Here is a 16753-nt window from a genome sequence, read left to right on the forward strand (position 1 = left end):
AATGTAGTCATTCAAAATTTAGAATTCATCCAGGTTCAACCAGAAACAAATATGTGTACATTATGATTACAACTTTCTCCTACAGAAAATAAGATTGGAACTGGCAAAAATATTAATTTTCCAAGAAATTTCTCTTATTTCTAAGGTAGAATTCTTGAATCTTTTAATCTGCTAATTACAATGGAAACCTTCTTATCCAATATAACTGGACTTCATATTATATTTGGTCAATTTGTTGAAGTTTTTTAAAGTAGAAAAGCATTTAAAAAGTATATAGATACTGTAATTTAAAACACACATAATTACTCACCAGTCTTTTTGAAATAAGGCCTCTTTTTGACTATGGGTTTGATAGAGTTCATTGTTCTCTCTGTAGCATAAATCACCAAAATGTATTATCTACTGCATTGTGTTAAATGTTTTTGAAGTAATCTGAGTGTCGAATTTTTCTAGGTTTTTGTTTATTGACCACTATTTTAAAATTTCTTCACTTCCACTAAGTTAGCTTTTTATTTTAATGTTTTATCTTTCCAAAGCATTCAAGAGAGGTTTCATAGAAATAAGTCTCCTTGCGTGGGCACGGTGGCTCTCACCTGTAATAATCCCAGCACTTTGGGAGGCCGAGGAGGGCGGATCACCTGAGGTCAGGAGTTCAAGACCAGCCTGGCCAACATGGTGAAACCCCGTTTCTACTAAAAAAATATAAAAATTAGCCAGGCATGGTGGCACATGCCTGTAGTCCCACCTACTTGGGAGGCTGAGGCAGGAGAATAATCGCTTGAACCCAGGAGGTGGAGGTTGCAGTTAGCTGAGATCACGCCACTGCATTCCAGCCTGGGTGACAAAGTGAGACTCCATCTTAAAAAAAATAAAATAGAGTAGTCTCCTTTTGTTTCATAATCATGTATAATTATTTTATTTAATATTTAATTATAACAGTGGGCATAATTGGGGAACAAATACACCTGATTCATAACAAGTAGTAATTAAACTGGTTGGAGCAGAAGTGCTTAGGCATAGTGAAGATATTACCTGCCAGTGTTAGCGTTTACCAGTGTTAGCGTTCACTATGACATGGATGGCACTTAATATATTGCATATACAGAATGGAGAGTAACTGTTAATCTGGGGAACTGATGAGATGGAGCGTGGTTAAGAGATCTTCTGTTTTACTTGTATCTGTTACTATATTTCTGACATTGTTCCACAGAAAAATTGAGAAGTATTTTGTTAATAATTAAATAACTTTTCCTTCTGTCCTGAAGGACAGTGGGGTTAATTTAATGGATGTGTTGTGTTAGTTCAGGGAGAATTGCCAAAGGTCTATATATGGAGGAAAAATATAGCATAGTACATCTAGGCTATTTCAGGTGTATTGGCTTCATTTCTGGATTTAGAATAATCTTTATAAAAAATTCATATGACTTAAAATTATTCAAAGAATGAAGTGAAGGAGAGAATAGAACATTGAGAAAATGTGTTTATTTTATGCTTTATGGAAATTGATTACAGATACTCTCACAGTATCATAAACCACCATGGTGGCTTATGTCAAATCATAATTTTGTGACATCAAATATCAGAATGGGGTAGGGAGTTAAAATCAGCCGAGAATATTCTAGAAATGAAATTGAAGAATGGGTAGAGAATTCCTATAGTAAGGGTGCATTTTGTCTTCACAAAATATTTAGAGATAGAACAGTGCTTAGATATCATCTAATCTAGTAGTTCTCAACTCTGGCTATTCATCTGAGATATATACAGAAAAAACTCTTAGTTTTGAAAAATCACATTTCCTATAGGTCATCCCAATTTTCTTCCTTAATGCAATGGCCTTAGTCTACCTAATGTTTAAATATTTCTTTCATTTTTATTATTACTTCCTATTATTTTTGGTAATATGATAAAATGACCATGAAAGTAGGTAATATGAAATGATTTTCAGAAAATATCTTTAATAACATTCTACTATAAAAACAACTGGTTCAAGGAAGTTATTTGAGTTAGTATAATATTGTAAAATACAACCACTTACTTTCAGGACTATTTTTTGATCCCCCAGAAACCTTGTTTGAGCAATGTTTGCCTACGGATCTTTCTAAAGTCCTGAGAATTTTCCTTGAAATATTAAGACATGCTTAAAGACATCCCATTGTATATGAACCTACTGACTCAATGGACTCTAATGTAAGATATGTGTTTTACTACTGGAAGATAAGCTAAGATAAAATTAAATAAAAATATGAGCAATACTGTTTCTGGATTTTTCTCATGTTAAAACTCTGCATAAGCCAGGCACAGTGGCACGTGCCTGGAGTCTCAGCTACTTGGAAGGCTGAGGCGAGAGGAATGCTTGAGCCAGGAGTTCAAGGATGCAGTACACTATGATTGTGCTTGTGAATAGCCACTGCACTCCAGCATGGGCAACATAGCGAGACCCTGTCTCTACAACAAAAACAAATACAAAACAAAGCAAACTCTGATTAGCTGGATTTTGGTGGGTTTACATTTTACCTAGAAAAATAAGTTATTTTAGAGTTATACTTTCTGAATGTTAGGTTTGCTTTCACATTTGAACTTTTGCTTTTCTAGGGTTTTGAAGGTGTTTCTTTCACGAACGGCTCAACGAATTCCATATATGACTGGCGGACGGGTCATGAGGATGCTGGCAGTAATACTCTTGGTAGTGTTTTGGTTTCTCATTGGCTGGACTTCATCTGTGTGCCAGAATTTGGAGAAACAGATTTCACTTATTGGCCAGGGGAAAACATCCGATCACCTCATCTTCAATATGTGCCTCATTGACCGCTGGGACTACATGACAGCAGTTGGTATGTGGTCACTTGTTTCGTATGATGGTCTTACCATTTTTCAATAGGATTAAAACTGACTTCTTTAAAAGTCTTGCCAGACTCTTTAGTAAAGCCTAAACTAATCTCACCTAATGTAATTCTGGTAAGATAACATGGAAATGGCAGTAATGACATGTGAGATGCAAACTTTTTCTGGAAGTTTCTATTGTTTTTCAAAGGTATATAGCTTTGTTGATAAAATGTAATCAAATAAATCAGAAAGGAGAAATGAACAATGGCAACTTCTGTGTATAAAGAGCTTAATTTTTCATTCTTATCAATTGCTCCCCATTTGATTAATATTGGCTATTCTCTTGATTTATTTCCTTACTTGAGAGAAAAAAGGAAGCATGCTGGTTTTTTAAATAAAATGTTGGCCCTATAATATATCAGACTTGATATGTAGGGCAGTCTTTGTAAAAATATTGTCTCTGCAAAATTTCTGATTAATCTATCTTTCCTTTGCTGACCTCAAAAGACAACTTATTTATAATTCTCTGGAGGTTTAGAATTACACAAAGACTAAGCCATGCTCCATGAGTATAGTAAGTGCTACGTGGCTGAGAACCTGGAGAACTTTGAAGAGCTGCATCATGGCTTGGGCCCAAAACACAGATTATTTTTCTGGCAGCCCAGTGTTTTGAAAAAAGGAGGAAAACACATAGGAATTTTTCTGTTTCTCATATTAGTCTATTTTAAACTAAGTCCCTAAACATACAACAAAAGGGATATTTTATTGTTGTTCCCCTCAGTAAGCCACAGGACAAACCTTAATTGTATTTGGCAGATATAAAACATAGAAACATGAGTTTGATTCCCATTTTTTGTCTCCCTCATATTTTGCAATTGTTGGCTAAATAGTCTTTTGCTGGAAGCTAATAAAATGTGTATTTAGTTTAGAGTTCAAATGGAGGAATATTTTTCTGGGCAAGATATTTCAGGAGTCTGTAATAGTGAAGCAATATGGGTATGTAAAGGGAATGATTATAATATAAAGCTTATTATATTTTGGGTAATATAACAGAAGATAAATCACAGCACCAAGGTAGGAAGCAACTCTGATCTTGACTTTAGTCTGGATATGAAAATTAAATTGTATAGATAAAAAATTTCTACTCGCCCTAACATTATTTTATGCTGTCAATGCAGGTTAACCAAATAGGAAAAATCATTTCCTTGTATTCTTATGAAGCAAAGGCCACTAGTTTTTATTTTTCTGTTTTACAAAAAAAAAAAAAAAAAAAACTCAAAATACATGATGACGCAAACAAAGCAGATAGCATGGCCTATTCACCAAGAATTTTTTTATGCATTGGAATTGAGATGCATTTGAGACCTTTAAAAAATTTATTTTGCACTCCAAAGAGGATCATATTTGTGATTTCTATGTAGAAATATATAGAAATATATAATTGATAGTAACCTGTATAAAGTCATTATTCCTTTCATTAGATAGCTTATTATTGATTCACATAGATGCATGAGAATTATTAAAAATTATTAAAAAGCAAAGTTAGGTGGTGAAGATTCTTGGTGCAGTAGTAGTTTAGTAAAAGGATAAGCAGTTTGGACCAGAACTCAGGAACCTTTTATAAAGGACAAGTTCTTTAACCATGGGTAATATTTATATTACTGTAAAGAGGTGTAAAGAACATTCATTTTATAAGAACAGTGAAGGTCTGGGCGTGGTGACTCACGCCTGTAATCCCAGCACTTTGGGAGGCCGAGGTGGGTGGATCACAAGGTCAGAAGTTTGAGACCAGCCTGACCAACATGGTGAAACACCGTCTCTACTAAAAATACAAAAATTAGCCAGACATGGTGGTACACTCCTATAATCCCAGCTACTTGGGAGGCTGAGGCAGAAGAATCGCTTGAACCCAAGAGGTGGAGGTCGCAGTAAGCCGAGATCATGCCACTGCACTCCAGCCTGGGAGACAGAGTGAGACTTTGTCTCAAAGAAATAAAAAACAAAAAAAATAGTGAAGGATGGGCCAGGGGCAGTGGCTCACACCTGTAATCCCAGCTACTCTAGAGGCTGAGGTGTGAGAATTGCTTGAACCTGGAAGGTGGAGATTGCAGTGAGCTGAGATCACACCACTACACTCCAGTCTGGGCAACAGAGCGAGACTCCATCTCAAAAAAAAAAAAAAAAAAAAATAGTGAAGGATGGAAGTGGGTGGAAATTGTATGAAACATGGAGGAAATGCCTACCTAGAAAATAAGATAATGATGGAATACATTGTGAGTAATGCTAGGTGGTTGAGTATATTGTGAGTTTATTAAGTATACTGTTAATAATACTGTATGGTTAAGTTTATTGAAAATGTCTTAGAGGAATTTAGAGAAACAGAAAAGTGATATAATGAATCGGTAAATTCAATCAAGATGACTATAAGGATGTATTTTATTTTTTTTGTTTTTTTAAGTGAAATGCACCAAACTCACTAAATTCAGGGGTTTGGGAGTTGGAATCATTAGAAGGGAGAAAGAGCGGCTCTCAAAGTGTGGTCCCAGAACCCGCAGCAGCTGCATCACCTGGGGACTTGTTAGAAATGCAGATTCTCAGAGCTCACTCTGACTTCCTCAATCAGACACTCCCGGATAGTGGAGCTCAGCAATCTGTGTTTCATAAGTGTTCCAGGTGATTCTCATATTACTCTAAAGTACAGAACTGCTGACTCCACGGAGGGAGTCAGATGAACTTATGAGAACATAAAAATAACTCATCTCAATAGTGCCCTGGCCATTCCATTCATTCTTACTGTTCCCCGATCAAACACTAGAACATTGTTTTCAATTATTATTTCAAATCCTCTTTTCATACCTCCAAACTCTCCATGTTTCCCTTTTCTCTTAGATGACTTCTACTTGAAAAAAAATAAACAGGAGCCATAACATAGAAATGTCTTCAAATTCCTGCCTTCATATCTATAAATCTTCCCATATCCACATTTATTCTTATCTTTTCTCCTTCATATTATCTAAGGTAACACCACAACCTGTGCCACACTCATCTAACATTTTGGCCCCCTCATCTCCAGTGGCCACTCTCACTTTATATGAACTTTCTGTTATCTAAAACCCCCTTACCTCCAAAGTCACTCATTGAAGACAGTGAAGAATTCTGTTGTTTTTTTTTTCCAGTAGCTTTTGGGGTACAGGTGGTTTTGGTTACGTGGATGAATTGTATACTGGTGAAGTCTGAAGTTTTATTGCACCTGTCACCCAAGGGAGTGTACATTGTACCCAGTCTGTAGTATTTTATCCCTTACCCCCTAACCCCTTCTGAGTCTCCAGTGTCCATTATACCACTCTGTATGCCTTTGTGTGTCCATAGCTCACCTCCCACTCGTAAATGACGATGTACGGGATTTGGTTTTTCATTCCTGAATTACGAAGAACTCCTTTCTGATCACAACCCATTCCTAGCTCATTTACTCCCTCTACAATAGCTCTTTAGTAACATAGACTGTTTTCATTGTACTTTACTCCTCCTAAATTCTGCTCTCCTCCAGAGAGAAAACCTACCAGGCAGCACATTTTTCCACTTGCAGTAATGGAACTATGAAAAGAAAATGGGCATTTTTAAAAGACATTAATTTTGAATAATACTGGGAAAGAGGACATAGAGAGTAATGACGACCCTGAGATAGATAGTGCAAAAGAAAATGAAGATTCATAGCGTGAGATGGCTGCAGGGCATGCGGTTCCTTAGGCAATAACCAGGTCTCAGTTAAAGAGGTACAGAGAAGCTAAGAGAAGAGATTGATTATAGTGGTAGGATCTAGGTCATGGCTTCAGGAATGAGAAGTATCAAAACTTAAGAAGCAGAAATTAAACTAATACCCCTAAAGGTGTTAGGCAATAACATTAGGGTCTCTTAGAAAATCAAGACTCGTGATGTGAGTGCAGGGACCAAGAAGAGGAAGTTAAATTTTTGATGGTGTTCTTGTCATCTCACAGTCATTGCTTTTGTCCTATAAACTACTGTAACACCTTAGTTCCCAAAGTGTGCTCATCCCATAGTGACACTGTTCTCAAAAAAAAAAAAAAAAAAGTCAGGGCACATAATTTTAAAAAATAATATTTGGAATTAGGACTGTCTTAAGACATCTGAGACATGTGGCTATTGTAATTATTTTTCACACTATCCTAATAAAAGTTTTCATTTATTTCTCTTTCAGCATGCAGCATCAATATTTAACCTCTCTTAATTTAATGGTTTCTAACGTGTAGTGTGTGCCTTTTTATAGTCTCTTTATAGAGCTCTATAAGTAACATGTTTTTGATACTCAGACTGTTAATCAAAAATAAATCCATATATCTTCAGTCAGCTAGAAAACCTGTACTGAACGCTAAATTATTTCCTGGATCCTAAGCGGTAATGTTCCCATATAGGAAGGGACTGTAGAGAGGGAGGAAATAGGCTTAACCGTGAGGGTGGTGGGAAGACTTTCTCAAGAAGCTGTGTGCACTTACATTAGTCAAGAGTTCGTTCAGAAAAAAAGAAAAAGTGATGGTTAAATACGTTAGTACATTTGCATTCTGGGATCAGCTTTACCCATCAAAAACAATCCCTTTTTCAAAATAAGAAATCATTTGAGAGAGTGAAATAATACTAGTTTTTCCACTGAAATAGAGCTCTGGCTAGAAATATGGGTCATACATTGAAAGACCGGGCTCATTCTATTTTTGCTCATTGCACAGGGCTGCTCCAAAACTGCTCAGATAGATGATTTTCCTAACACAAGTGTTTCAAAAGAGAAAACACGTATAGAAAATAGGTTGGAAAAATCTCAGAACCTATAAGAGCCACAGTTTCTTCTTTGAAGAAATGATTTTAAAACATAGAAGGGGGAAAATGGTTTTCAGAATCACATTGTCATTTATGTCCATTTATAATTTTCAATCATTTTGTTAGTCCTGTATAAAAAAATGAGATAAGATTTAATGGAAAAAGTAAGGATAAAGACATTGCTACATGGACACTGGACAATGTGAGAGGTGCTTTTCAGGCAGAGTAGTCAGTTTTTCTTAACAAATGACTTTTTCATCTGGTGGAAAGAGTTTTAAAATGTGGATGTTCCAGGACATTTTTAGATCAGATTATAATTCGTATAAACATTTAAACTGCCATACCTTTTTGAGAATCATCTACATCTATAATAACAATACATACTATGGTACTTACTTACACTACTCATCATTATATGACTCAGTACCCTGAACTTTTCTGAGTACGTTTAAATATATTTTCTGTAGCTCACTGAAAACAAAAGAATCTTTCCATCTGCTCCTCCCTCTTGTAACTACGTGCTCCTCAGCAACATGGCCTACGTTGTTCACACTTATCCCTGACACCGACAGAGAACCTGCCAGGTGTAGGATCTTGAAAAATATTTGTTGAAAGAACAAAGCAGTCAGCTGTTTTTATCTTGTGATATTTTCTATTGTCAGACTTAGACCAGTATAAGGAAACATGTTAAAGCTAAAGACTGTGGAAGTCATACACTTGTCCCCAGCTTCATTTTCATGGTAAATGTATAAGTTCAAATTTGGGGGGAGGTATTTTGGAGCAAGTTATAGAAACTAATGGATAATTGCTGGCCATTTTATGAAACTCTACCTCTGACTTCTCCAACAGTCATAATAGATTGGTACAAATTTGCACGGCAAAGGAAAACTATAACTTAAAAAAGATTACATAGTGTAATTACAAATATTGAAGCAGAATAAAATAGATTTAATGAATATTTTGATTATTTTACTATTGTCCTAGAGCTATCTAAAGAATAAAGGGGTTGGCCGGGCACGGTGGCTCACGCCTGTAATCCCAGCACTTTGGGAGGCCGAGGCTGGCAGATCACGAGGTCAGGAGATCGAGACCATCCTGGCTAACACAGTGAAACCCCATCTCTACTAAAAATACAAAAAAAAATTAGCTTGGCATGGTGGCGGGCACCTGTAATCCCAGCTACTCAGGAGGCTGAGGTAGGAGAATGGCGTGAACCTGGGAGGCAGAGTTCACAGTGAGCCAAGATCATGCCACTGCACTCCAGCCTGGGTAACAGAGCGAGACTCCGTCTCAAAAATAAAAATAAAAAAATAAAGATTAAAGGGGTTGAGACTGGGAAACATTCTCCTAAATTAATGAAGAAAACAAATCAAAGTATCATGTCATACTCATTTTGGAAACTGTTGGTAGTACAACTGTACAACTGTCAGATTTTTTTTTTTCTAAATCCTCCTACCCTGGTTGGTAAATTGGCAGTCAATTGTCCATGTTCAGGATTTTTTGCAATAACATTAAACTTGTCATATTAAAAAGTCAAAACTTTATTCCCCTATGAGTTTTCTAATTGGATAATACAAACTGACAAATAAGTAGAATTGACTTCTCATGCCTGAATTAACTGTTATAATTTCACCCCTAGAGTCAAGTAGACCAGATCTTGACACCTAGATTTAGATATCCCAGGAAGGCAGGTCCTCCAGTATGGGGGACCCAAATTTAAAATACATTTATTTTATAACAGAGGTAGTGATGTAATGGAGTTCATCCATTGACATATGTAGTTGGATAGCACTCAATTTGTGCTTACACATTTAGAACATACATTGAAGATACTGAAGCGGAACCAGTGACCAAGATAAGCTAGAACAAGTGGGCAGATTCTTACCTTACCTGCAAGAAACAACAAGACCGCAAAAAAGTAGCTAATAAATGCTAGCATCGAGGACATTTAGAACTTCCCTTCCATGGTTAAATCTGTGCATCAAACTTTAATATTGACCCAGGCAAGCGCTGAGCTGTTTCCACAGTTTCTTCCAGAAGTTAGGTGATGATAGAATGTTATAAAAAGTTATGTAATTGAGAATAAATCTATTTTACTGCCCTCCTGGCACAATATATCCAAAAAGCCCTATCTAGGCTTCTATTCATCCTCTATCATCTGTAATTCTTTCTTTCTGTATCACTGATGTAGCCTAACTCTTCTTAACAGCATTTATATGATCTAATAGCTATTCCCTGATAGGAATCCTGTTATAAATTAAGTTCTCTCCCCCTACCCTCCACCTCTTTCCATGGTTGTGAAAGTCCACTGATACATGAGGAGTCTCATGGTTCTGGAAACTCAGAGCTTGACATCGCTTGTTATATATTTTATTCACCACATTGAAAAGAAAGACGTAAATGAAAATACAAGCAATAATTAAACAGGTATGATAGGCTTCAGTCTAATTCCATTTGGAAATTTTTAAATATTTGTGCTTTTAGTGAATTCCAGCATTGATTACTCCACTGCTCAAAAGTATTAGTTTCCATGGATTTCACATAATATAAAATATTGCCGCTATAGAAAATACAGTCTTTATTCTTCTTTATTGGCATGCTTTTCTCCTTTGTTCTCCTCTTTCCTGGTACAATATTTTTAACACACACACAAAAAAAACAGGCAGTGTGTTCAGTAATTTAATTAGTCATATGCCAATGTTTAGAAAGAACCGAGAAAAATACAGCATCTCTCTCACTGAGTTATATAAGGAAATTCTAAAATAGCAATTGTTTTTAAGGATTTAAATACTTAATTACCCTAGAAGATTAGGCTTTATTATGACAGGTGAAATGTGATATAAGTGCCATTTAATGAATGTTACAGAAAATAGATTAGACTTTCTCGTATCTGACAGATTAACGTTCTTTAGATTCATTACATACATTTTCTTTTATTCCAATATGTCATATGCCTTAATGCACACTGCATTACTTGTTACTATTTTAAACATATATTTTTATTTTTAAAAAAATTTGAGTCATGGTCTCCCTCTGTCACCCCGGCTGGAGTGCAGTTGTGTGACCATAGCTTGCTGCAGCTTCGAACTCCTGGACTCAAGCCATTCTTCTGCCTCACCCTCCCAAGTAGTTGGGACTACAGGTGCACCATCATATGCCCAGCTAATTTTTAAAACATTATTTTTATGAGAGACAGACTTGCTGTGTTGACCAGGCTGGTCTCAAACTCCTGGCCTCAAACAATCCTCCCTCCCAAGCTACTGGGATTACAGGCATGAGCCACCATGTGTGACCTTAAACATGTACTTTTAATTTTCAATCAAAGGATAGAAGCCTGACCACATTGTCTTGGCTTAGGGCTACATCACTAAAAACTACACATACTTCTGAAAGCACTTGCTTGAGTGTCTTCAGAATGATGGAACTGGGAGTTCTTATTTATATACCACCTCTTCTGAAAAGCGCTTTACTTTCTCTTTGCCCTTTAGCATTATTCAAATAACTGTGCCTCAAAGAAGTAAAACAGTTTTCCACAAAGGCAGAATGTAAATAATAAATAAATAAATAACCTCCCACAGCAGTCTTCGTGGTAGCCTGCCAGCTAGCACTTCAAATAGTATGTGTGAATTTCTAGTGATGCAGCCCGAGGGAAGGCAGATCACTAGTCAAAGCTACCAGGCTTTCATAAAAGATCAAAAATCAGACACTTTGATAATAGTAGCAAGTGATCCCATATCCAGTTCCCTCCCCAAACAATACCTATGCAAATGACAGTGTATTAGTTCATTTTCACACTGCTGATAAAGACATACCTGAGACTGGGTAATTTACTTTAAAAAAAAGTTTAATGGACTCACAGTTCCACATGGCTGGGGAGGTCTCACAATCATGGTGGAAGGTGAAAGGCACATCTTAAATGGCGGCAGGCAACGAGAGAATGAGAACCAAGTGAAAGGGGTTTCTCTTTATAAAACCATCAGATCTCCTGAGACTTACTCACCCCAAGAATAGTATGGGGGAAACCACCCTCATGATTCAGTTATCTCCCATGGTGGGGTGGGGGGTCTCTCCCACAACACATGGGAATTATGGGAGCTACAATTCAAGATGAGATTTGGGTGGAGACACAGCCAAACCATATCAGACAGAGAGACGAAACGGAAGACATAGCCTGCTCCTCTGACCTGGACCCTGTGCTCTGAGAGGACTTCCATCTGAGTCTGCCTTTGTGAGCTCATCATGTCGCCACTCTTTAATGTGTATCCATAAGCTCTGAGGTAGCTGAGTTTTGCCAGAGTTCTGTCACCCCATGTGAAACTAAAAACTTAAATGTATATGCCAGAGAGAGAACAGTATACTCTCCCTACCCTTTTTACTTACGATGCAATGGAAAATAAGGAAAAAATATCTTGGTCCCCATTCTAGCGAAGTGTGAACAGAAGCAATGAAGAAAAGCCAGCCTGTAAATGTGTGGCCACTCCGACAGTTCTGGCCTCAGAGAGCCCCCAGCTCCTAGGGAGTGGTAAGAGAACAGAGTAATCAAGTCACTATGTGACTTCATACCGTTGGTATGATTCACTCTGTTACTCCCCATTATTCCCAACAGTATCTCTGACCCAAGCTTGACATCTCAGCATTCAAAATTGTTTCTCCTGCCTTTTTAAAGGAGTTACAAGTTCTACAGTAAAACCTTCACAAAGGTAGATAATCTACAAAATACATTTAGCACAGTGCCCAGTCCATTCAACAGATGTCAGGTATGAAATCAGATTAATTGAGGGGACAAAAAGTACTTCTGAGGAGAGCTCCTTTAATTACCACAGGCTATTCAATTCTAATTAATGTATCAGCTGTTCTGAATACAAACAATTGCTGCCTGGAAAAATATTTGTTTTCTTCAGTAGGATAAAAATATTTCCAGGGGTTAAGAAAATCTCAGCCAAGAATGTAATTTAGGGAGCACTGGTCAGGAACTAAGAGACTCGGATTCTAGGCTCCAATCTGCTGCTCACAGGGCGAGTGCAGCTGGAGAACGGAGGTTCTCTGCAGACATATCCTATAGCCCATCCCGCCCATCCTGGGGCTCTGTGCTTCCAGAGAGCTGGAAAGGAAACACACACCCAGCCTCCATTGTCCTGGTTGTGAAATGCACCGTAACTTGCGACGTCTTCTGCATCCTTCTCTATCTCGGAGCTGAATCAACTGACTTTAAGGCCAGCAGAATAACAGCAGCTCACCAACTACCTGCTTCCCAGCAGCACAGACACTCAAAAATGTACGTGTTCACTATATGGTCTAATAAAGTCACTTGTAACTTAACAATTCTATCAGAAGAGACATTCTCATTGTTTTAATCAGTGTAACTCATAGTTGGCTTTATTTTAGCCAAAGAAGAACCAGATAACCACCCAGAATATCTAGGGCTTATAATATAAATACTTATTTATATTCAAGCTTCTTTATACTAGCTGAAGCCTAGAATCCTGGAATTGAAGGTATTCAAGAATTATTGAAGTTGTTTGATTTAACACTTAGTGATAACCTCTGTGCCACCAACTCTGTCATTAGAAAGAAAACAAAATGAGTTATCCTGGGTAGAATTGTAAATATTTTTTTTTTACTTTAACCATGAATTTTTTAAGTGGATAGGATATAGAGAAAAATAGAAGAGGACATTAAAAGAGACACTTGAGAAATAAAACCTAAACGTTTTATCATTTATATACTTATTTATGCTGTGTAAAGGTAATTTTTAATGCGGCCAAGCAGGGTAAAGTGTTATTAATACAAAACGCCTTTGCAACAGGGTAAATCAGAGTACCGCAGCGTGAGTGGCATTTGCACTTTGAAGTTGTTTTTCTCTCAGCTTTTGTGGGTAGTCTAGGATCACAGAACTGGAGCACCTTCAGTGTCAAAGAACTTATACTAATTTTCATTTCCTTGCTTGGCCCAGCTGTTTGAAAAAATAACTTGAAAATACTCTCCTTATAGTATATTAATTTTTCAAAGGCTATGGTAGTTAACTTTTAAACTGAGTGCTATTCCATACAGATTAAAAAGAAAAGACTTCAGTTTCTGAAAGCCGTATTTGGATCTCGAAATATAAATGCAGTCCTTTTTGTAACGATGCTCATGCCTTTCATCAAAATTATTTAACACCAGAAATTATTTTCTAAAGAAGAAGCACAACACGTATTTCAACTCCCACGTAATAACACCACAAAGTTGGTAACATCTGCATATTTTCTTTACTAATTGCAGTGCTAGTCTGAAGTTAATTATACAAAGCTGATTTTTTTCCTAAGCACAACTTTTATATATCACATTTAGTTTAATTGGTACTTTGAATAATAAATTGTTTTTCAGCTACAGCATATTGTTTGGTATTGCTAATGAAATGATTTTAATGTTCAACCGAGCTATTATAAGAAATCTTATTTTGTCTTATATTTTTAAATATAATTCTCCATTGTAACACACTAATTAACCTGATAACTACTTTTCTTTTTTGAATCTTCAGTATAACATTATGTAAAAACTGTGGTAAGTAGCAGGAGATACTGTTTTCATAATGCAGCTACATGTGAATCCTTCAACTACAGCATATTTTTGTGCTAGTGGTACTTAATAATACTTTTGCATTCACCATTCTTTTGTGCCAGGCACAGTACCACAAACTCAGTAGTGCATCAGTTTCGGATTAACACAGTTAATGATGCCAGTATGATCTTTAGATCACTTATAAGCCTGTTTAAGGAAAAACTTGAGACAAAATGAAAATCTAACAGTTTATCTAAGCGAAGATCAATTCATGAATCAGGAAGCACCAAAACCAAAGGGAGGTTGTGGGTTTTGCTGTGGCGGCCTGAGCATTCAACTTTTATAGGCCGGAGATGGAAGCAAAATGTAAAAAACAAACAAAACAAACTACTTGATTGGCTAGAGCTAGGTGTTTGCCTTATTTGGATATTGTCCAGTGGGAGGTCCCAGGTTACAAAACCAATCAGCTATTTGGCTGTCTATGATTGGCTGAAGCTTCCTTCACAATTAATCAGTTACAAAGAATGCTTCTACCTTTAGTTTCTGTTTGTATGCCTGGAACCCTTATGCAAGCAAATAGAAACTAAAGGCTAATGGCTTGCTTATTTTCCTTTAACAGGCCCTGCAATGTTAGATGGAGGGGCAAGGTAACAGAGTCTCCATCTCTAATGACTTAAACATGAAACTGACATCATTTAGACTTACTCAACAATTATTTACTAAATCTTATGTACATTGTCCCAGTACTGTTGCTACCACCTATGTGGGCAAAGGGAGAAAAAAACTGAAAAACTCAGTTCCTGTCCTGTAGTTGATAACTAGTTGGGATGGGTGTCAACTAACAAGACCCCATGAACAATTTTCTTCTAATTATATGTTGGGTGGTATTCTCTGCATTGTGCTATATACATAAAAACTATAAAGATACTAGAGGGAAGAAAATTCAGTGTAGGTTATAATCATTTCAGGAGGCTTTGTGATAGAAATAGGACTTCAACTGGACATTGAAACATTGATTAAGATTTTTCCACCTGAAATTCTAGCTCCCACTAGAAATGAGAGCAATAGTGTGAGCAAGACCAATAGCTCAGAAGCAAGACCAAGATTTGGAACGGGCCAGGAGTGGTGGCTCACGCCTGTAATCCCAGCACTTTGGTAGGCCAAGGTGAGTGGATTGCTTGAGGCCAGAAGTTTGAGACAAGCCTGGCCAACATGCCAAAACCCCATCTCTACTAAAATTACAAAAATTAGCCAGGCATGGTGGCTCATGCCTGTAATCTCTGCTGCTCAGATGGCTGAGGCACAGGAATCAGTTGAACCCTGGAGGGAGAGGTTGCAGTGTGCCAAGATCATGCCACAACACTCCAGCCTGGGTGACAGACCAAGACCCTGTCTCAAAAAAATAAAAATATAAAAAGATTTGGAGTGTTCAGAGGACAAAGAGACCTTCTAGGTCTGCTCAAAGAGTTTATGCTGGGGAGTACTGAGACGTCGTGTTAGATATATATTATGAAGTCAAATTGTTGAGGGCTAGGAATGCCAGGATAACAGGATTTGTGAAATAATAGTGAGCCACTGAACATTTCTGAATGAAGACACGTTGACGCCTCACAGAAGGCTGACCCGAAGGCCAGAGACCACAGTAGAAGTCAAGGTCTAGAAACCACAAGCAAGAATAAATAAATAAAGTCAAGCAACATGGGCAGCTAACGTGAAGGCTGTGCAGTAAGATAGTGTTGAAAGTAAGGCCATAAGGTCTTCCTTTGGGACAGGAATTATTTCCAGGGTTGTAAGTAGGTATGCGTGAATTTTTTTTTTTTTTTTTTTTTTTTTTTGAGGCAGAGTCTCACTCTGTCACCCAGGCTGGAGTGCAGTGGCATGACCTCAGCTCACTGAGGCCTCCACCTCCTGTTTCAAGCAATTCTCCTGCCTCAGCCTCCTGAGTAGCTGGGACCACAGGCAAGTGCCACCACACCAGGCTAATTTTTTTAATTTTTAGTAGAGACAGGGTTTCACCAGTGTTAGCCAGGCTTGTCTTGAACTACTGACCAGCCTGATCCACCTGCCTCAGCCTCTCAAAGTGCTGGGATTACAGGTGTGAGCCACCGTGCCCGGCCCGGTATGCATGAACCTTCTAATGGAGATGTGACTGGGTTAACCCAAATGCAGTGGCACAGATGTGGACAAGTCCCGATATGATCAAAATGGAGTTTCAGAAAAATGAACCTGTTACTGTTATGAAGTGTGTGTTAACACAGATGAAACTGTTACTGAAATGCCAGGGTTTCGGTCTAGGTCCTACTGATCATTGTACAGAAGGCCAATCCCTGAGACAACAATATTGCCAGGGAAGAAGGCTTTAATCAGGTACTATAGCCAAGGAGATGGGAGATCAGTCTCAATTCCGTCTTCCTGACCGACTAAAATTAGAGGTTTATATAGCAGGGAAGAAATGTAACCATATGTGGAAAACAGGAATTAGGGAGGGGTAACAAAGAAGTTGGTCAACAAGAAGCAGGTGGTTGGTTAGGCAGTCATGATGGGTGAGGGATCTGGTGTCTCA

The 16753-nt window shown here is 37.5% G+C and overlaps 1 protein-coding gene across 1 annotated transcript in view; it reads left to right on the forward strand.

The window, feature by feature from the left end:
* Positions 1-16753, forward strand: part of GPR158 (G protein-coupled receptor 158) — a 415782-nt gene that overhangs the window by 383960 nt on the left and 15069 nt on the right. Inside the window, exon 7 of the mRNA XM_004049181.5 lies at positions 2593-2831. Coding sequence (XP_004049229.2) covers positions 2593-2831 — 239 coding nt within the window. The remainder of the gene's footprint in view (positions 1-2592; positions 2832-16753) is intronic.

The sequence above is a fragment of the Gorilla gorilla genome, chromosome 8, assembly GCF_029281585.2.
Source record: "Gorilla gorilla gorilla isolate KB3781 chromosome 8, NHGRI_mGorGor1-v2.1_pri, whole genome shotgun sequence".
In the NCBI taxonomy this organism is placed as follows: Eukaryota; Metazoa; Chordata; class Mammalia; order Primates; family Hominidae; genus Gorilla; species Gorilla gorilla.